Source organism: Acomys minous (genome assembly GCF_964271855.1).
Source record: "Acomys minous genome assembly, chromosome: 1".
Classification (NCBI taxonomy): Eukaryota; Metazoa; Chordata; class Mammalia; order Rodentia; family Muridae; genus Acomys; species Acomys minous.
The window spans coordinates 54,012,231-54,030,112 of NC_140483.1; the positions used below are offsets into that span (position 1 = coordinate 54,012,231).

The following is a 17,882-nucleotide window of genomic DNA, read 5'->3' on the forward strand; positions in this document are numbered from 1 at the left end:
GGAGTCCAGAGGGTCGAGTGGGGTATCTCCAGGGGCAGGTAAAAGGGACAGATCAGCCTCTGCTGGGGCTAGTCCTGGGGACAGGACACTTCCCTGCTGGCTTAGCTCAGGAACTGCCACTGACACCACCCTAAAAAGCCAAGTTCTACTCTGCTCTCTGCTCCTTTAAGGGGGTGGGTACAACTCAAGGACACACAACTGCCCCTACTTCCTCACTTCATTCCCAGCTCTTTCCCTGGTTTATGCCTCTCTCTCGGGTTTTGGGCCCAAAGATTAGTGACAGAAAAAGGAATTGGCTCAAAGGTCAGACCACAGGCTGGACCACCTTGCAGAAAGAACGAGTATTGAGGATGTTTGACTGTCCCAGGAGTATGAGGAGAGACTGGGATCCCTGACACACTCTTGCCCTCTGGGAAAGGACAGAGGGTCCATGCAGAGGACTCAGAAAATGCTCTTCTTTCTGCCTCCTGTGTCTCCAGTAAGAGAGGAAGTAATTTAGAGGACTGCAGAGCAAGGATGTAGGACCTGAGCAGCCAGGGATAAAGATGAGGGATGAGGCCTCCTGGTGGCCAGACATGGAACTGCAGCATGCCCCTCCTGAGAGACCAGCGTGCTGGCCTCCTGTGCCCTTCCTTGCAGGCCAGATGAGAGATTGAAAGTAACTTGACCTCTTGGCTCACAACAGTTAGATACGTGTGAAGGCACCATATGGTCCGTGTTTGTGGAGGCTAGGCCAATAAGGCAGGATATGCTATGAACGGAATGCCCCCCACCCTACCCCCACCCCCGACAGCTAGAGTCTAGGGTAGGATGCAGCTGTCCTCAGAGATGGGGCTTTGGTGAGAGCGTGTGATGTCACTGTGACATCACCCTTTGGGGCACATTAGTTAGCAGCCACCAAACCCTTAGCCTTCCATTCTGACCCTGAACTCCTCTCACTGGAGACTGAAGTCCCCAAATCCCTTTTCACAGACTCCATCTCTTCACTTCTGAACACTAACAACAGAGCTACAGAAACACCAGGAACACGGTTTTTGTTTTCGTTTTTGTTTTTGTTTTTAATGGACACTGCAGGTTGCAGCAGAAGTGGAGGGAAGCAATATGGGGCTACAGGGAAGGCGTTCTCTCGGCTTCCCACCTCAGCCTAGAGCCCCTTGGGGTAGCTGCATAACCCCAGCGTGCTCCATGGGTGCAGGTAAGCCCGTGTCGCTGGGATGAGGTCTCGGACACTCGCATCTCTCTTCTTCTTTCTGTGCCGTTTCATCCTGGCTCCAAAAGGTGGGCGTATAGGCTGAGGGAGGGAGGAGGAAGGGCATAACAGGGACGCTCCGGGTATGGGCAAAAAGATAGGTGAGTGGGGCTGGAAGAAGGAGACCAAAGCATGACCCCAGAGTGCCACGCGGCAAGCCAGCCTGTGAGGACAAAGAGGAGGCACTGTCAGATAGATGCCAGCGATGTGTGCTGTGAAGGTGCGCCTGATGGAGGCACAGCACACACAGTCCCCACAGTCCCTGGGGCTTCTCCTTTGGGATTCCGCAGTTGCTCTGCCCTGAAGCTGGAGCTCCCCCCCACCCCCCACCCCACCCTCTACACACTCCCCTCTGGCCTGTCCTAGCCATCACCCAGGACTGGTTCCCTTCCACAGCTGACCTTTGTACCCTCAGTCCCTTCCCTTCATTTGTGAACCCTCGCCTATCACTAGCCAAGATCTGCTGCTCTGTGGGAAAGTCAAGGCTGTGTGCTGCCGGCCGACCTGCCTATTTCACTTCCCTCTCTGTGGGACCCCAGAAGGCCTGTAGGGCCCAATTCCACTGCTTTGTCAGTCCGCGCGCAGCTATTTCTCTGGAGGGGGTGGGGCCTTAACTTCTCTGAACTTCTGCTTCCCTAGGAGCAGTGACCAGGGAGGTGCTTCTTTGAGAATACACAAGTAAAGGATGCCACCACCACGTGGCACGCAAAAGACCTGAGTTTTTGGAGAGTTAGCTGGAGGGACCTTGGGGATCATCTAACCTTGTAACCTCAGACTCCTGCCTGCCTCGGGGACTTCTAGGTCCCCCAGCCCGTACAGCTTTCAGTTCAGCCATTTGCATCCGGGAACACGTGGATGCTGCGGGTCCCAGGACCACCGATCTGATACAGCCCACATTTTATAGATGAGGGGACAAGGAGGGCCTGACACAGACAGGCTGCACCCACTGTCTGAAGGTACTGAAGGTACCAGGAGAGCCACACATTGTGTCAACCTCCCCTCCCTTACTTATCCTGAGTGCCCTGGGGACTCTGAGGGCCTCCTCTCCCTCCTCTCCCCCCCCCCCAAAGAAGAGCACTCTAGGCACCTCTACTGGGAGGTCGGGGACTTGGCAGCATCGAACATCTTCTTGCGGCCTTCCATGCCAGACATGGCCTCCACGTTTTTTCTCCAGTCTCCCACCTCCACTGGTCGCTCCTGTGGGCAATCCACAAACATGTCAGAAACTCACTGGGCTGGAGGGGCAAGGAAGCCCCGCCCACCCCACCCCGAGCTCAAGAGAAAGTAGGTGGGAGAGAATCCACCTCCTCGGAGAGACAGGAAACCCTGACCCTCCTGTCCAGCCCGTAATGCAAGAGGACCTGGCCAGACAGGGGCACAGAATGAGGCTGTGTGGATGGGAGGTTCTAGGTGACTGTGATGTCCTCACAGAGTCTGTTCTCAGCATAAAGGCAACCTCACCTCCAAGCCCCACAACATCTTCCTGTGTGACACACTGCAGCTCAGGGTCACCTCCTCCAAGAAGCCTCTCCTGATTCATTTGACCTCTTTCCCATTTTGTCAGCATCCTACCTGGCCTGTTTATCTTTATTAAGCTTCCTGGTTCAGAGACTGCTCTCTCAACCTTGCTCCTCATAGCCTGTCAGCTCTGGACATGCACTGCGAGGCCAAGAAGCTTGAAGCAGTTGTTTGTTCAGCGAGTGGTTGAATTCAGTCCTCCCATTTCTTTTTTGTTATTCTTGTTGTTTGTTTGTTTTTTGAGACAGGGTCTCTCTGTGTAGCTTTGGCTGTCCTGGACTCGCTTTGTAGACCAGGCTGGCCTCGAACTCACAATGACCGGCCTGCCTCTGCCTCCTGAGTGCTGGGATTACAGGCGAGCGCCACCACACCCAGCTCGGTCCTCCCATTTCTATACACTCAGATCCCTACAGCCACAAGGAGAAACCGTGGAGACAGCGCCAATGGTCACCCCTTAATTGACACAGGGAGCAAGCTTTTTGCTTTATTTCCCCAGTCAGCTTTTCCTGTGTCCAATCTGTCTTTTGGATTGGATGCGGCCAGTCTCCTCTATTTTGACACTGACCTCATAGGGGGTTCTAGAATATTCTGACTAGAGCACCCCAGGCTGCAGAAGGCTGTTTGAGAAGTGGCCAGTAAAGGCCAGTACGAGGGAGGTAGAAGGATCTGAGGCGAGGGACCCTCACCTTTTCTGTGTCCTCTTTCTTCACAGACTTGAGGTTGGCCCGTAGGTCCATGGACACCTTGTGCTTGGAGCCCAGTAAGGCTCGGAGCATGGCGTCTGCAGAGACTCGCACCCTGCGCAGCGGTGGACGCTTGAATTTCCCTCGGAGGTCCAGGACCTTGAGCTTCAGGTCCTTAATCTGTAGGAGGGAAGGAGCCAGGCTCGATGAAGGGCATGGTAGACCAGGAGCTCTCTTCCTGGGGTCCAACTGCCAGGCTTCCAGCTAGAGCCATTCCCTGGGCCCCCCAGCCTCCAGGCTGGACTTACTGGGGTGCCAGGAACAGCCTATCCTTTCCCAAACAATCACACACGTGGGAAATGAACTTCTACAGATCAAGCCCACTAGTTAACCTCACTTCCTCCTTATCACCAAGCTTCAAATAAATGGAAAACCACTAAACCATTACTGCCATTTGGGAGCCTTGTGTAGACTCTCTCTGCTCCTCCATCTTTGTTTTTGCTACTGAGCCCTGCCCAGGGGGCCTGCATCACAGCTGAGCCTTGATTGACCCAGCAGGTAGAAAAGCCCTAAGGTCGGATGGACACCCTGGGAATCCCAGGGTGTGGTCTATGGAGGGAGTGCTCTGGAGCATAAAGGCATCACACATCAGCATCTTGGCAAGCATAAGAGAGCAGGGAAGCACCGCTCACCTCAGGCGAATGCTCAGAAGCGGTCCATCAGCACCGGAAGTCCCACCTTTCCCCATTCCCCTCTGCCTCCACAGCCTAGTCCTAATGCTCCCACATCCCACGCTAAAGGAGCATGGTACTGGAAACCACAGCCCAGCGTGCGTGCTTGGACCCCCCCATTTTGTGATCTGAGCCAAGCAAGTTCTTAGGTGTTGTGAGTCTCCATGCCCTCATTTGTCAGGGTCAGGTAATAGCCCCCATGTCACCCACAGGCATATAGGGAGGATCAAAGGCTACAGCACACATGAAAGCCCTTCACAGAGGTAAGATGTCATTAGCAGACATCTGTTTGCTTGTGTGGGTGAGCAGCTTCTGAAGCACTCACGTGGTAGGTGGGGAGGAAGTTTGTTCTTTTCATGCGTCACTATCCTTCCTGCCCACCTCCAGGCCTACGACGGTGCCAGTGTGGAACGCTAAAGCTTCGCGCTGAGAGGCCGCCCTACCAGGCCCCGTAGAAACGGGTGGGCCACACCAGTGCCCACCCCAGCCAGCCCAGGCCCAGCCTCATCTCTACCCTCCCTAGGACTCACCTCCCTCGTGTTGTGGAGGCATTTGGCTTCGATATCATATCGTTCCTCATCTACTACCTCCACCTTGGCATGTAGTTCTCGGCACAAGTCCTGGGGGAGTAATTGATGGCATGAGAGTAGAGAAGAGAGGAAAGGACCACCTGCTCCAGCCTCCGTTTCCTGCCTGCACACTCAGCATGCTGGGGCCTATGGCCCATGGCTTTGCCAGAGTTGTCCCAACAGGAGCGGCTAGAGGCTTGCCATCAGCCTTACAGCTCAGAGCATAAACCCTTTGTTCTCCTTTCTGCTTGGTGCCTGCTTTCTTTCTCTAGCTTTTCATAAATGCTGGCTTAATTGTTTCGTTATTTCTTTTAGATAGTGTTACTATGTAGCTCAGGCTGGCCTAAAAGCCCTGTCATGGAGGGTGCCTAGGCACAAATTTATAATCCTCTCATATATGAGCTCACAGAAGTAGGACACACAAGACCCACACCGGTCCAAACCAGACAAAAAATCTCAGCACCAAGAAGGGAAAGTGGGCATATAACCCCATCCCTAACAAAGAGCTATTTGCTAGGAGAGGGGAAATCAGTTTTCTCCAATGGAGTGTTGCTAGGTGTATCAAGCTCCAGGAGCAGATAGCCAACACAAAACAAATGCGAGTCTCAGTCTCCATGTTTCTTTTGTTTTGGGTTCCACCCCCCGCTCCTTCTTGGCAGCTCACTATGTAGACCAGGCTAGCCTCCAACTCCCAGAGATCTGCTTGCCTCTGCCTCCTGAGTGCTGGGATTAAAGGTGTGCACCACTGCTCCTGACCTGATTTTCTTTCTTTCCTTTTTGTTTGCCTGCTTTAATTTTAATTTTGTTTTATTTTGTGTTGTTTTTATTCTTTTAGAGAGAGAAAGAACATAAAGTTGGGTGGGCAGGGGAGTAAGAAGATCCTGGGAAGAGTTGGGGGAGGAGAAATGTGATCAAAATATATTGTATAAAAAATTTTAATAATAAAATGTTTTTAACTTGCAATCCTCCAACCTCTACCTCCTGAGTACTGGGATTATAGGCACAGGCCTCTACATTAGGCTTATTGTTATTTTCTTTAAAAATAGTTTTCTATCATAAAAGTAACATAAGCTGGTAGTAGAAATTTTGAAAACTATATATTTTTTTTTTAAGATTTATTTATTTATTATTATTTATGCAGTGTTCTGCCTGCATATACACCTGCACGCCAGAAGAGGGCATCAGATCACATTATAGATGGTTGTGAGCCACCATGTGGTTGCCGGGAATTGAACTCAGGACCTCTGGAAGAGCAATCAGTGCCCTTAACCTCTGAGCCATCTCTCCAGCCCTCTGAAAACTACATATTAAACACAAATAATAAAATTAAAATAGCCACTGCCATGGGAGACACATGAACACAGTTTCCTCTAGTCTTTTCTCTGCAGTCAGTGGCATTAAAGCAATCACTAACGGTTTTAACAAAGTAAAGACTCTTCTCTAGAAGGAGGGGCAAATATTTGGAGGAACAGGCCTTTGCAAATCCTGCCCGCCTCCGGGGCCATATCATTGCACCAACTGATGGGAAGCCAGTGCCTGGTTCTGCCCAACCAAGTCCGTTCTCCCCTTTGCACCTCCCTTCTCAAGTCTGTGCAGTCATGAGGCTGGTGGGGGGGGCACCTTGTAAGTTACTGAGCTGTGTTAGTTCAAGACTCACAGATGGTCCCCGTACCTTGCACGAGGCACCCAGCCCAGCCCGGCCCACCAGGCTTACCTGAAGGGCGCTGAGGGACAGGCCTCGGGTCTGCAGCGTGGGGATGCGCTCCGCTAGATAACGCACCTTCTCCGCCTCTCGCTCCTCGTGTTCCTGCTCCCAGCACTCCTTGGCCTTGGCCAACATCAGGCTCTGAAATGGACAGAGCCATTGAGTCAGGGTTGGTTCCTCATATTCCATACCCAGCATCATAGAGTGAGGGGGCAGAGGCTCCCAACCAGGCTGCATCCGAGGCCATTACTCAGTGTAGCAGTGTGTGCAGTAGCTGCCAGCAGGCCTTGTGTAAGTCAAACACCAGCCTTGTGTAAGTCACATGGCATCTCTGAGACCCAGAGCTTGTTTCCCCACACAGTCTCCCTCTTCCCTTCCTTTTGTCCCCCAAAGCTCCAGAGAACAAAACACCAAAATTAACCACATCCCATCCTCTCCCTGCACCAAGGAATCCCACCCCAAGCTAGTTCTCGCTGCCTCTCAGGCACCCAGGAAGGACAGGATACAAGTCACTGGTCAGCTGTCAGCTCTGGCAATGGCCAGGCTTCTTCCTTTCCTCTCCCTCCTTCCCCTCCCTGCCCTCTGCAGCCCTTAGAGTCTGCATGCCTGCCTCTCCATCTCCCGCGGGACCAGCCTCACCTTCAGCATGAGTTTCCGGGAGGCAGTGATCTTGGATTTCCTCTGAGGATAAGATGGAGAAACCAATGGTAAGGCAGAGGCTATAAAACTAGAAACCTGGTCCAGACCAGCCCAGTACCAGCTGCGGTTCTTCATCACTACCCAGAATCCTCTGCTCACTCTAAGGCTTTTAAAGCTCATCGTTGGGACTGAACCAGTCAAGTTCAGAGAACACTGTAGCCAGCTACCTAGACTGAGGGGCTGAAGCCCTGCCTTCCAGTGCCCACTCTGCTGCTGGTAGAAGTCTGCAGGAGTCTGCAGGTGTGCCACCTATGGGTACCTCCTCCACAGAGGAGCATGCTGATAGCTGTACTTAGTTCGCAGAGCCATCAAGACCAAATGAGGGCTCAGATATGCAGCCTTTGTGAAAAGCCCACTCCAGATGCTAATGCAGCTGTATTTTGATGCTCTTTCCTGCCAGAGATCTATACTGCATATTCCCCAAATAGGCGAGGCATGTATATGTGAGCATCAAAACTACTTCAAAAGTTACCTTCACCCACATAAATCTCTAAAACACAAAAATACGGCTATGTCTTCTAATCAAAACGAGCAGGCAAATTCCTGATGGCCAAGTAGGTATGTTTTAATAACTTCTTGGTGAGTCTCCTCCAATGCCAGGCATCATGGATCATATGTACAATCTCAGCAGTCTGGGGGCCCTCACATGTTGAGGGAAGAACCTATCTAAAAGAATTTTTAAAGTCCCAGCCCTGTGACAGTGTCCCCCAGCATGGTGAAGGTGACAGAGCTGCCTCACTGCTGACTAATGAGACTGAGGCTTTGAGAGCCCTTGTGTCACTCCCATGTTTTCTCTTTGCTGCTCCTATTCGAGCCACCTTGGGAGAGCACAGCTGAGGTTTGTTCCTGCAGTACATCAGACATGATGCGTGGGAGTGACCGTGAGAGGCGATGCATGAGCTTTAGCGCACTGAGCATACCTACGGCTTCTGGTAGCTTATCTTTTCATCTCTGAAAACCTACACTTCAGGTAAAGAGAGAAATGGCCTGTCGCCACAGCATTACAGCCCCTGGCTCACCCACACAGATATACACCACGGGGAACAACCTTTTGCAGTCTTGTTTCCCTACCACTAAGTGCTTAGCCTCTTCTTCTAGAAACAGCTGTCCCCAGGGATTCACTCTAATAGGACCCTCAACAAAACTCAAGAGTCCATATGGTCACTAGAAAATAGTACATTGGCTTCTTGCTCAGACGATCCAGGCCAAGTATCCACTCTATCAGTGATGCTGTCTCTTTGCTTGAGCCAACACCAACATTTCCTTCAGTCCTCACCCCAGGCTATATGCAGGCAGTGTTCTCAAAGAACATTAAGGAAATCTGGATTGCAGCATGTCCAGGATCAGGGTGACCACAGTCCTGAGGGGACCCCAAGGACACACCTCCATTCCTTCCTCACTGTTCAGTCATAGCCTCGGCCTTTCAGATATGGCATTGCAGGACATCAGCTTTTCAGGAGGCAGAACGTAGCCAGCCGCCCCACCCCCCAGGAAGTAGAAGCTTTGAGAGAGGCTGAAGGAGAACTTTCATGCAGCAAAGGTACAGAGTCATGCCCAGATCTTTGGTCCCAGGCATATGAGTACCTGTGAGAGGCATTGTGCCCTGGAGCACTGACTCCAGCATCATATAGCATCTCCATTCATTATTTCTCTGGGAGAAACTCCTGGGCATTTTCTCAGGCACTGGCACCCCAATCTCTACCTTGGCTTTGACCCATTCTCTGTCTTCTCCTCAGGACCACCCCACATCCATCAGTCTGAAGACCTAACCAGCACAGAGAAACCCCCAAATATCACTCACCTCACTTTAGGCATCGTCACAGGAAGGATGGGGAGAAAGAGCAGAACACAGAGTGAGTGGAAACAAAATACATGACATGGGCAGCAAAAGAACCAAGGGCACTTGCTTGGAGAGGAGGGGGCAGGTGACAACAACATATCTGAAAGGCATCAACCTTCAGACAGGGAGGACACTTCAGTGTTTCAGCAAACAAGAATAAAAAAAAACCAACCACCTTTGGGGCTACTACTCATTCCTTTTGGGGCATGGTGGTCATTCAAAGTTGTATGGGTGGAGGTCTAGTGGGAGGCCGTGTAAGCTTTGACAGAGGGCCACAATTAATGCAGAAGTTTCCATCCCTAGGCATGCATTCTCGAAGCTTCATTCATCTGCTGTGCCCTTGTGATGTCATAGCCTAGTGTGTCCAGTTCACCGGTCAGTACTGACAAGCCACTCCAATGCGAAAGCTAAAGAGGTCCTCCAAACACATTCCCACCTAGGAACGGGCTCTGCTCAGCTGAGAGAGCTCCTGGCCACCTTAGGGACGCTGTGAGTGCTGGCCAGGCACTAAGGCTCATCCCTATCTCAGGGGCTTCTGTTGGGAGTAGCTAGGGGGGAGGGTTGAGCCAGGTTGCCCTCAACTGTGAGGCAGAAGTCTGTGGTCAAGGGGTTTGCCTCCCAGGATCCCTGCACATCCATGCAACAACTTACACTTCCGGCATGGTGGTAGCAAGGCAGCACCTAGAGGGTACAGAGGAGTCATTAATGGAGAAACTGTACCTCCTGCTGTGAACCCCCAGTAGGTGTGGGGAGTCAGACAGCGGGAAGAAGTCAACATGGTCAATTCCAGCAGGAAACTTTGTCTCTTCTGCTTAACTAACAGAAACAGAATACAAAATCCTCCTCCGACCTGGGAAACCTAAAACTTTTATAAATGCCTATTTACAGGAAAATTCTGATGACTCTAGTATTGAACAGAATGGAATCTGTAGACAATGTGATTGGAAAGTGAGGATGGGCCTGGATCAGGGGGGGCTTTGAACACACAGCTAGGTTCAGACCCAACCTGGGGATTAGGACTTGGGGAAGGTGCAGGAAGAACAGAGTAGAACGGACAGACAGACGCTGACCTGCAGCTGGATGCCTCATGGCCCAACTCCAGAGCTGCCATCCAATAGGTGCCCAGCAGCCCTGGGTAGGTGGCAAGACACCCTGAGTAGAGGTTAAGCCAAGAGGAAAAAACAAACAAACAAACAAACAAAAAACAAAACGTAGTGCATCTTCACTCTTTCCTGGCTGGTTTTTCCTTTCTGCAAAATTGTGGCTCAGAGAAGTAGTGTGCTTCTTTGGTTGGTTGGTTAGTTGGTAGGTTGGTTGGTTTGATTTTTTAAAATTATTTATTTATTATATATGAGTACTTTATCTGCAGAAGAGGGCATCAGATGACATTACAGATGGTTTTGGGCCACCATGTGGTTGTGGGAATTGAACTCAGGACCTGTTGGTTTTTGAGACAGGGTTTTTCTGTGTAGACTTTGCTGTCCCAGACTCACTCTGGAACTTGCTCTGTAGACCAGGCTGGCCTTGAACTCTCAGAGATCCACCTGCCTCTGTCTCCCAAGTGCTGGGATTAAAGATGTGCGCCACCACATGGCTAGTAGTGTGCTTCTTAATATTTAGTCCTTGAACCTTTTATTTAAACCAGATCCTACTTGAAAGCAAAGCAAATTCAACCACTAAGGCTAATGACTCTGGTTAAAGGAGTTGGTACAGGAGTCCAACATCCTCTGAGAGAGCACGGCTGTGGAGCAGTGAGGAGCCCCTGACAGGCTGTCTCTGGGCAAGGCTTCCGTGAAGTCTTGAAGGCTGCAGAGGCTACAGACCTGGTTCACCATCTTGTCTGGACCCTGACAGAGTGGGTAGGCGGGGAATAGCGGAAATAACTTTGCTAAAGCTCTGGGAAGCAGGAGAAGCCAGGATGGGGACAGATGTGTAGGGTGGGTCAGGAGGCCAGAGACTGGCGATAAACCAAAGAGTGGGTAGAGCAGTGTATACAGAGGGGGCAGGCATGGAGTTCAGAGTCCATATTTAGATTTGGCTCATGAATCTAGTTTGGAGCACTGGAGGACACTTGCAAGGTGCCCACCAGTAATGTCATGCTATGGCCACTCTTCTGGTGCCCATGAAGAGCCCATGCTGAGCCCAGTGACCAGACCTAACTCTCCTCTTCAGGATCCCAGCCTGCTAGAGAACCTTCCACCTAAGCCTCTACTCATGTGGAGAGTGGGGCTGGGTGGGAGGTGACCCCAGGGTCTCAGCTGTCCCCTGGGAGCAGGTGGCACAAGGAAAGAAATGTGAGGAACCATCCATGCATTCCCAAGATGCTTAGCTGAAATTAGGTTTTATACACAGCTGCTGATTCCAAGGGCTCTGCTCTCCTGAAGACACTGGGGAAGTCCAAAAGGAAACACTAGCTGAACAAAGATCCGCCCCACTCACGTCTGTCTGGCCTCCGGGAATGCAAGTCTCAGCCGAGTAGGTCTCCCATCTGTCGCCCTAGAATGTGCTTCGCCCTGGTGGGCATTTAGCCACGGCTGTCCTTCCTCTTATCCCTTAGAGAGCCCACTGTCGCCAGTGTGGGGCCCACTGCTGGGGCCAGCCTGGGCCTTCTGCCAAGCTCCAGGGAGTCCCTAACTGCCTCACTGACAAATGCCAGGCCCAGGGGTCCACATCAGGCATGAGGCTCTGACACCCACCAGGCAGGATCCCTTGACAGGCTCTATGGAAGACAAGCAGGGACCAGATTAGAAGCCAGGATATAGATAGTAGTGAGGCTGGAGGGCTGAATTCCATCTGTACCGCAAGTAGAGAGCGAGGAGATAACAGAAAACACAGAGCCAGAAGGAAGACAGCAGACTCTGAGGCCTGGCTCAAGGCTCACCTTCCTGGTCCTGAGGCCCTTGTGTGGAAAGGCTGTCAGCTTTTCACACCAAGCCTGTATGTGTTAAGTGTGAGTGTGTACATCCTGTGTGAGGCGCAGCCTAGAGAAAGGAACTGACATTCCTGATAGGAATGCAAACATCTGTGTAGACTCAAGCTCTACCCTTGCTCTCCACCTCTGACCTTGGATCTTACTTCAAGGTCACCCTCCACCCCATCCCCCATCCTCCTGAACAGCCTGTTAACAAGCTGGGCCCCCAAGCTTGTGGCCAGGAAGCCCAGTGTTAGAACTACTTAGGGTCTATGACTTGGGGTAGGGGCTGCCTTTAGCCCAACCCTCCCCCCCAACATCACACTGTAGATATCGTCTTAGTTTATGTACCCAAGGCTCTTGTGCTCTCACCCCAAATGCTGTTGCCATCTGTCTCCCTTACGAGAGGATCCCAGCAACTCCTCCTACAACCCAGAGCCAAAAGAAGTGGCGAGAATTGAGGGTCTGTCTTTATCTATTTGTGTCCTGTGCAGATGAGACAGGCAAAGAGAGCTAAAAAGAGCCTATCAGGGACAAGGGACAAAGAAACAAGATGGTCTCTTTGGCCAACAGGGCCTCTTGGATCTGTCTCCTGAGTCTTGCATGCCAGCCATCTTCTTGTTCTGCCACTGCTGCTGGCATTGATCACTGTCACTGTGCCCCAGGCTCCTTCTAAAAGCAGACCCTCTCTGCCTTGCCTCTCAGATCCCCAGCACCAGCCACCCCTCCCAGCAGGGGCCCTGTCCTTCCTGTCCCTGGCTGCAGTCACTCCTGAAAACATAATCCTTTAGGCTCTGCTTTGGGCTCCACAGGAACATGTTGGACGGTTCTTTCCCCCCAGGTTTAATCCTACAGCATCTTATGGGAGAGATGCCATTTTACGGGACAAGAGAGTAAAACGAACCGACTTACCCAAACAAGAAACACCTTCCATCTCCCAAACTTCATTTTCCCTTTAAACAAAACCTCAGCTCTCTAGCTCTCAGCCTTCACCAGGTCAATGGTCAGGGTTGTAGACACTTACCTTGTTAAGTCCTCGTTGGAGCTAGGCTGGCCTGAGGCTCACCACAGACTGCAGACTGTGGGGGCAGAGCTGAGGGCAAGCAATGAAAACTGTGGCCTCCGGCAACTGGCCAGTAAAAATAGAACAGCCACGGCCCCTCCAGCTGCCCCTCCTTCCCACCCCCTCCCACCATACACACCTCACAGGGCAGATACGTGCTGCAGTGTATACCACAGGCACACAGGCTTAGCGACCAGTGTGTGTGCCTCAGGAGAACACACAGGACCTCCCATGGGGGAAGGAGTAGGGGGAACAGACCAGCATTCACCTGGGGAAAGGCAGAGAGTGAAAAGACCAGACTAGATATGGAGCTGAGCAGAGATGACAAGAAGAAGTGGGATGAAGGAGATCAGGGCATTGGGAGGCCTGAAGAACCATTAAGGACTATGGGGGGCTGACACATTTCCTCTCCTGCCAGGACGTGTAGCCCTACAACACCCCCCACTCCCTGCCCCAGCCATGCTCCAAAAACCACAAAAAGCCAAAGACCTGAGTGTTTGTGACTCTGGCGCCAGTGAGTTAGGAGGGTGTCTGCAGGGTTCTGGTGGATCCAGAGTATGTTTCTGGGGGCCCAGCTGAGTCACAGTGGCACCAAAGCCACCTTAATGCTCTTGGACGCATCTGAGACAACTATACACCTCTTCAGGTGTGCTTTAAGGAATCCCCATCACCCAGATTACAAATAGCACCTTACTTCTTGAACCCAGGGAGACTGACAGTCTTCCCCACTTACTCTGCAAGTCAACCAGAGGCTGCCGAGTGCCTGCAGGGCCGCACCTGTTTCCTGGGTATTTTTAGGACTGTTGATGAACACATAATACCCACCCTATAGTCAGAGAAAGACAATGCCTGCTATGTTAATCCTGTGCCTATTATAGTTGGTCATCTTGTGGGCCAAGATCCCAGGCTAGGCAGGACAGGCAGAGCCCTGACCCCTCAGGGAGGCCAGCAGCAGGCTCACAGAGGGAGGGGAGGGTGAGGGTGAGCTAAGGAGGACCATTTCCAGTACCCACAAAGAAAAAAAAAATTTACCTGCCCTAGGGACACGACTATGCTGCTGCCCGGCAGAGGTGGGCTCCAAGCGTGTTCTTCACAGGTCACTTTCAGGAAGCCTCTTGCTGATGGCTGCCAGGGAGAAAGGACAGGGTCTAAGAAACTATGGGGGGCTAGGACATAGGCTTCCAAATCGTCAGGCATCGAGCACATGGGACAGCTGCAGAGGAGAAATCTAGGGGCTTCGGGGAAGGGTCCACTGGGCCTTATTGCCTTAGTTTCTTGTGAATCCCTTTCTCTTTTTTAAAATATCTGGTGTGTGTGTGTGTGTGTGTGTGTGTGTGTGTATGTGTGTGTGTGTGTGTGTGTTCTCTGTTCTCATGTGTGTGGTGCATATATAAGTGTTTGTACACTGATGCATTAAAAAATGTGAAGGCCAGAGGTCAACCTGGGGTACTACTCCTTTGGCAACATCTGCTGTGTTTTTTTTTTTTTTTTTGAGACAGAGTCTTGCATTGGGACCTGGGGTTCATAGTTTAGCTAGGCTACCTGGTCCAGAGGTCCCCCAGAAGTGATTACTCTGTCTCTGTCTCTCCAGTGCTGGGGTGATGTGTCCAGCTTCTGATGTGGGTGCGAAGGATCAAACCGAGTGTACAGCAAGCACTCTATCCATGGAACCGTCTCTCCAGCACCTACAATAAACTTCTCCGAAGACTTCACACACAAATGGGTTGTCTGCGTGAAGTATCTTGTTTTTTGAAAAGGAAAATAAAGATAATATGGCAAAGCACAAAAAAAAAAAAAAGGACCAAACCAAACGAAAAAAATTAAGTGACTATATGCTTTACAGCAAATCACTGTGAAGGTAGACCACCCAGGAGGGCGTCCTCTCTGCTGAAACTACAAGGCCATGTGGAGGGTCTTGGGGGGAAAGTAGGGCCTGGGTTCTCTTGTGCTAGGTCCCAGGATTCCGCCTCTGTGTGCTAGGTCCCGGGATCCTGCCTCTGTGTGCTTTCCTTCTATGCCATGTGGTCCCCAACATCTAGGGGTCTCTCTCAGGTCCACCCCAACTCATGACTCCAATTTTGGTTTTGCACTCTGGCCTACAGAGTTTTCTAATGTCTGTCACTTGAGATCCCTCAGAAGTGGCCTCCAAAACTAAGTCAATTGTGTCCTATAGTCCTTGTATGTGCTCCAGTTTCTGTGGAGCATGGAAGTGGGTGCAGAGACCTCCAGAGTCACCCTCAGGTAGGTCCTGTGATCTCTAGCAGGAAGGAATCTTTCTCCGTCTAGCTAAGGGTTCACCTCATGAGTCTCTGCCCTGCTATAACCAACTGCTGCCGTTGCCGAGTGTGCCTCTGTGACTGTTTTCCTGACCTCCTTGCTTATAGTAACGGTCATCTCCTTTTCGGTTCATATCTGTTCAGGAACAGGTCACCCACTTCCTATTCTGCCTCCCCAGAGGCAGCTATCCCAGAGCCTCCGGGCTCTGTCTGGCTTCTCCTCAGCCATGGAGACAGAAGCAGTATTCACAGCTCTCCAGAGTCCCCAGGCTGAACATCCTGTGGCCACAGTGGGGGGAGGGGGGGTTAATGGTCTCACAAACATGTCCGTAGCCTAATGACAGCGTGACTAGGATACTTTATATAGCAAAATCACATTGCAGATGCGATTAAATTAAAGATGGGGGGGAGGGTTATCCTGAGTTATCAAAAGTGCCTTTTTAAGACCGGGGTATGGGGCTGGAGAGATGGCTTAGAGGTTAAGAGCACTGTCTGCTCTTCCAGAGGTCCTAAGTTCAATTCCCAGCAACCACATGGTGGTTCACAACCATCTATAATGAGACCTGGTACCCTCTTTGGTGTGCAAGTGTACAGACAAATAGAGTATTCATATACATAAAATAAATAAATAAATCTTAAAAAAAAAAAAAAAAAGACCCGAGGCATGGGGCTCCCAGGGTTGGTGTGAAATGTGGCAAATGAAGCAGAGGTCAAAGAAGGGAAATGCAAAACACTGTCTTCCAAGTCAGAGGAAGTGAGCGCCAGCCGAAGGCCACAGAAGAGGAAAGGAAATAGCCTCCCTCGGCCTCCAAAAGGAAGCAGCAAGCCTGTAGGCACCTCATGTCCCAGCCTTGTGAGACTGGTTCTAGACGTTGGCCCTTCAGGACTGCAGGATCGTTAAGCTTGTGGCGGCTTATTATAGCAGCAATAAGAAACTTAAAGGGCTCTCTCCAGTGGCTTGCAGGGCCCCAGGCTTCATGGTCGGGCCCGCTTGGGACAAGCCAGAACAACAGTGGGCTTGGCGAGGTCAATGAGAAAAGTCAGGGCAGGTGGTGCGCACCCAGAGCAAGGCAGTCTAAAGGCAGACCCCGCCTCCTTCCTGACAAAACCCAGCCCCTTGGAGCTTGCCTCTCATCAAAGCCAACTCTTCTCTAGCGGGGAGGGTCACAGGAGGTCAGAGGAGGAAGACTGTACAGTCCAGGAGAACATGGAGAGGGGAGGCAAGGGGAATGATTCCTGTCTACCTCACGGCCCCTCTGTCACACACGTGCCTCCCTCATTTTAGCACCAGTCTGCTTCTAACTCTACTTCTGTACCTCCTTCTAATCCGAAGACACCCCCTACCTCTGTCTTTAACCCTGCAAAGGCCTGTAGGTGTCCACTGTGCAAATGAGAAGAGAGCCCCTCTTGATGCCCGAAGCCAGCAGGCACTGGGCCTCCCCTGCCTATGCCCCACCCCACCCCACCCCACCCCCCACCCCCAGCTCACTGTGGGACTGCAGGAGCCAGAAGGGTAGGCTCCACCACACCATAGCCTTGGTGCTAACCTAACCCCGTGCTCTCTGTCAGTGTCCTGAGAAAATGCTAAAACTCTCATTGTAATGCCTCTTCAGTTCCCAATCTGCTCAACCAGCCACTTAATTCAACAATCCCCCCCCCCCCGTCACCCCTCCTGCTTCCACCTCTACCTCAGCATCACCCCCCCCCCCACACCTTACTACCAACCTTCCAGAATCTAACCTAAATGAAGGGTCAAGGCCAAATAACGCAGCTCCCCGGGGCCCTCTTAGAACCTTGGCTTTCTCACTGGTAAACTGGCTTCGGAAGCTTGCCATGACCTTTTGGGAGCCTGGCTTCCAGCATGGCCCTCTTTGCCTCTGAGGGACTCTTGCAGGACACAGGTTGATGCACTTCCTTTAACTTCTTTTAAACGTTCATGGGAAATCTGAAGCAGTGTCGACAGACGACATTGGGCCTCGAGAGGATGACCCCCATGCTCAGAACTCCCATGACCCTCAACCCAACCAGAAACTAACAGGGCAAAAGTGGGCCGTTGGCAGGGCACGCCTGTAATCCCAACACTTGAGACACTGAGGCAGGAGGGTTGCTGTGAGTTCGAGGACAGTTTGAGTTGGAAGGAAGTGGGGAAGAAGAACGCCAGGAGCATCCAGGGCTTTCTAGGTTACAAAAAAGGGGTGCAGCGAATCTAGAAAGTGACTCCAAAAGGGTTGGTCAAAGGAGTGTCCAGCCTTTTTGTCATGCTTGTTTCCAATGTCAGTATTATCTCCTCTCCCAGGGCTAGGAAGACCGTAGGGTATGTGAGGAAGGAAGTAGCCGGCCAAAAGAGCTAAACTTTACAAGGCCGCGGGGTAAGGGTCAGGGGCAGCCATCTCAGTGGCAGACACCTGTCGGCCAGCCCCAGATGCCCTGGCATTGTTTGGAATGCAAAAGAACCTAAATTAGCAAATGACAAAGCCAGCCCATTTGCCCTGCCAGCAGGCCCCTCCCACACGGCCCAGGGGCTATACCTCAGTGACCAGTAAGCAGGAGCCCCTTCTCCACAGCCACTCCACCCCGTGCTGAGCCATCTAGCCTTGCTCCGGGACCAGGTGCCTACTGTGGACTCTGGGGCGGGGAA

At 51.7% G+C, this 17,882-nt stretch overlaps 1 protein-coding gene across 3 annotated transcripts in view; it reads right to left on the reverse strand.

Annotated features, from left to right (window-relative positions):
- Positions 1–1,030: 1,030 nt before the first annotated feature.
- The window catches only part of TNNI1 (troponin I1, slow skeletal type), a 29,698-nt gene continuing 12,846 nt past the window's right edge, over positions 1,031–17,882 (reverse strand). Inside the window, exons 2-9 of one of the 3 annotated variants that reach the window (XM_084786681.1) lie at positions 14,001–14,093; positions 9,642–9,675; positions 7,095–7,136; positions 6,465–6,596; positions 4,712–4,801; positions 3,454–3,630; positions 2,337–2,446; positions 1,031–1,412 (exon numbers count right to left, since the gene is read on the reverse strand). In XM_084786681.1, the coding sequence (XP_084642807.1) occupies positions 2,339–2,446; positions 3,454–3,630; positions 4,712–4,801; positions 6,465–6,596; positions 7,095–7,103 (516 nt within the window). In that variant the 5' untranslated portion in view covers positions 7,104–7,136; positions 9,642–9,675; positions 14,001–14,093 and the 3' untranslated portion in view covers positions 1,031–1,412; positions 2,337–2,338. Of the gene's footprint in view, positions 1,413–2,336; positions 2,447–3,453; positions 3,631–4,711; positions 4,802–6,464; positions 6,597–7,094; positions 7,137–9,641; positions 9,676–12,817; positions 12,841–12,929; positions 13,010–14,000; positions 14,094–17,882 lie in introns of those variants that run through there. The other 2 variants (XM_084786682.1, XM_084786683.1) reach the window with 2 other exon arrangements.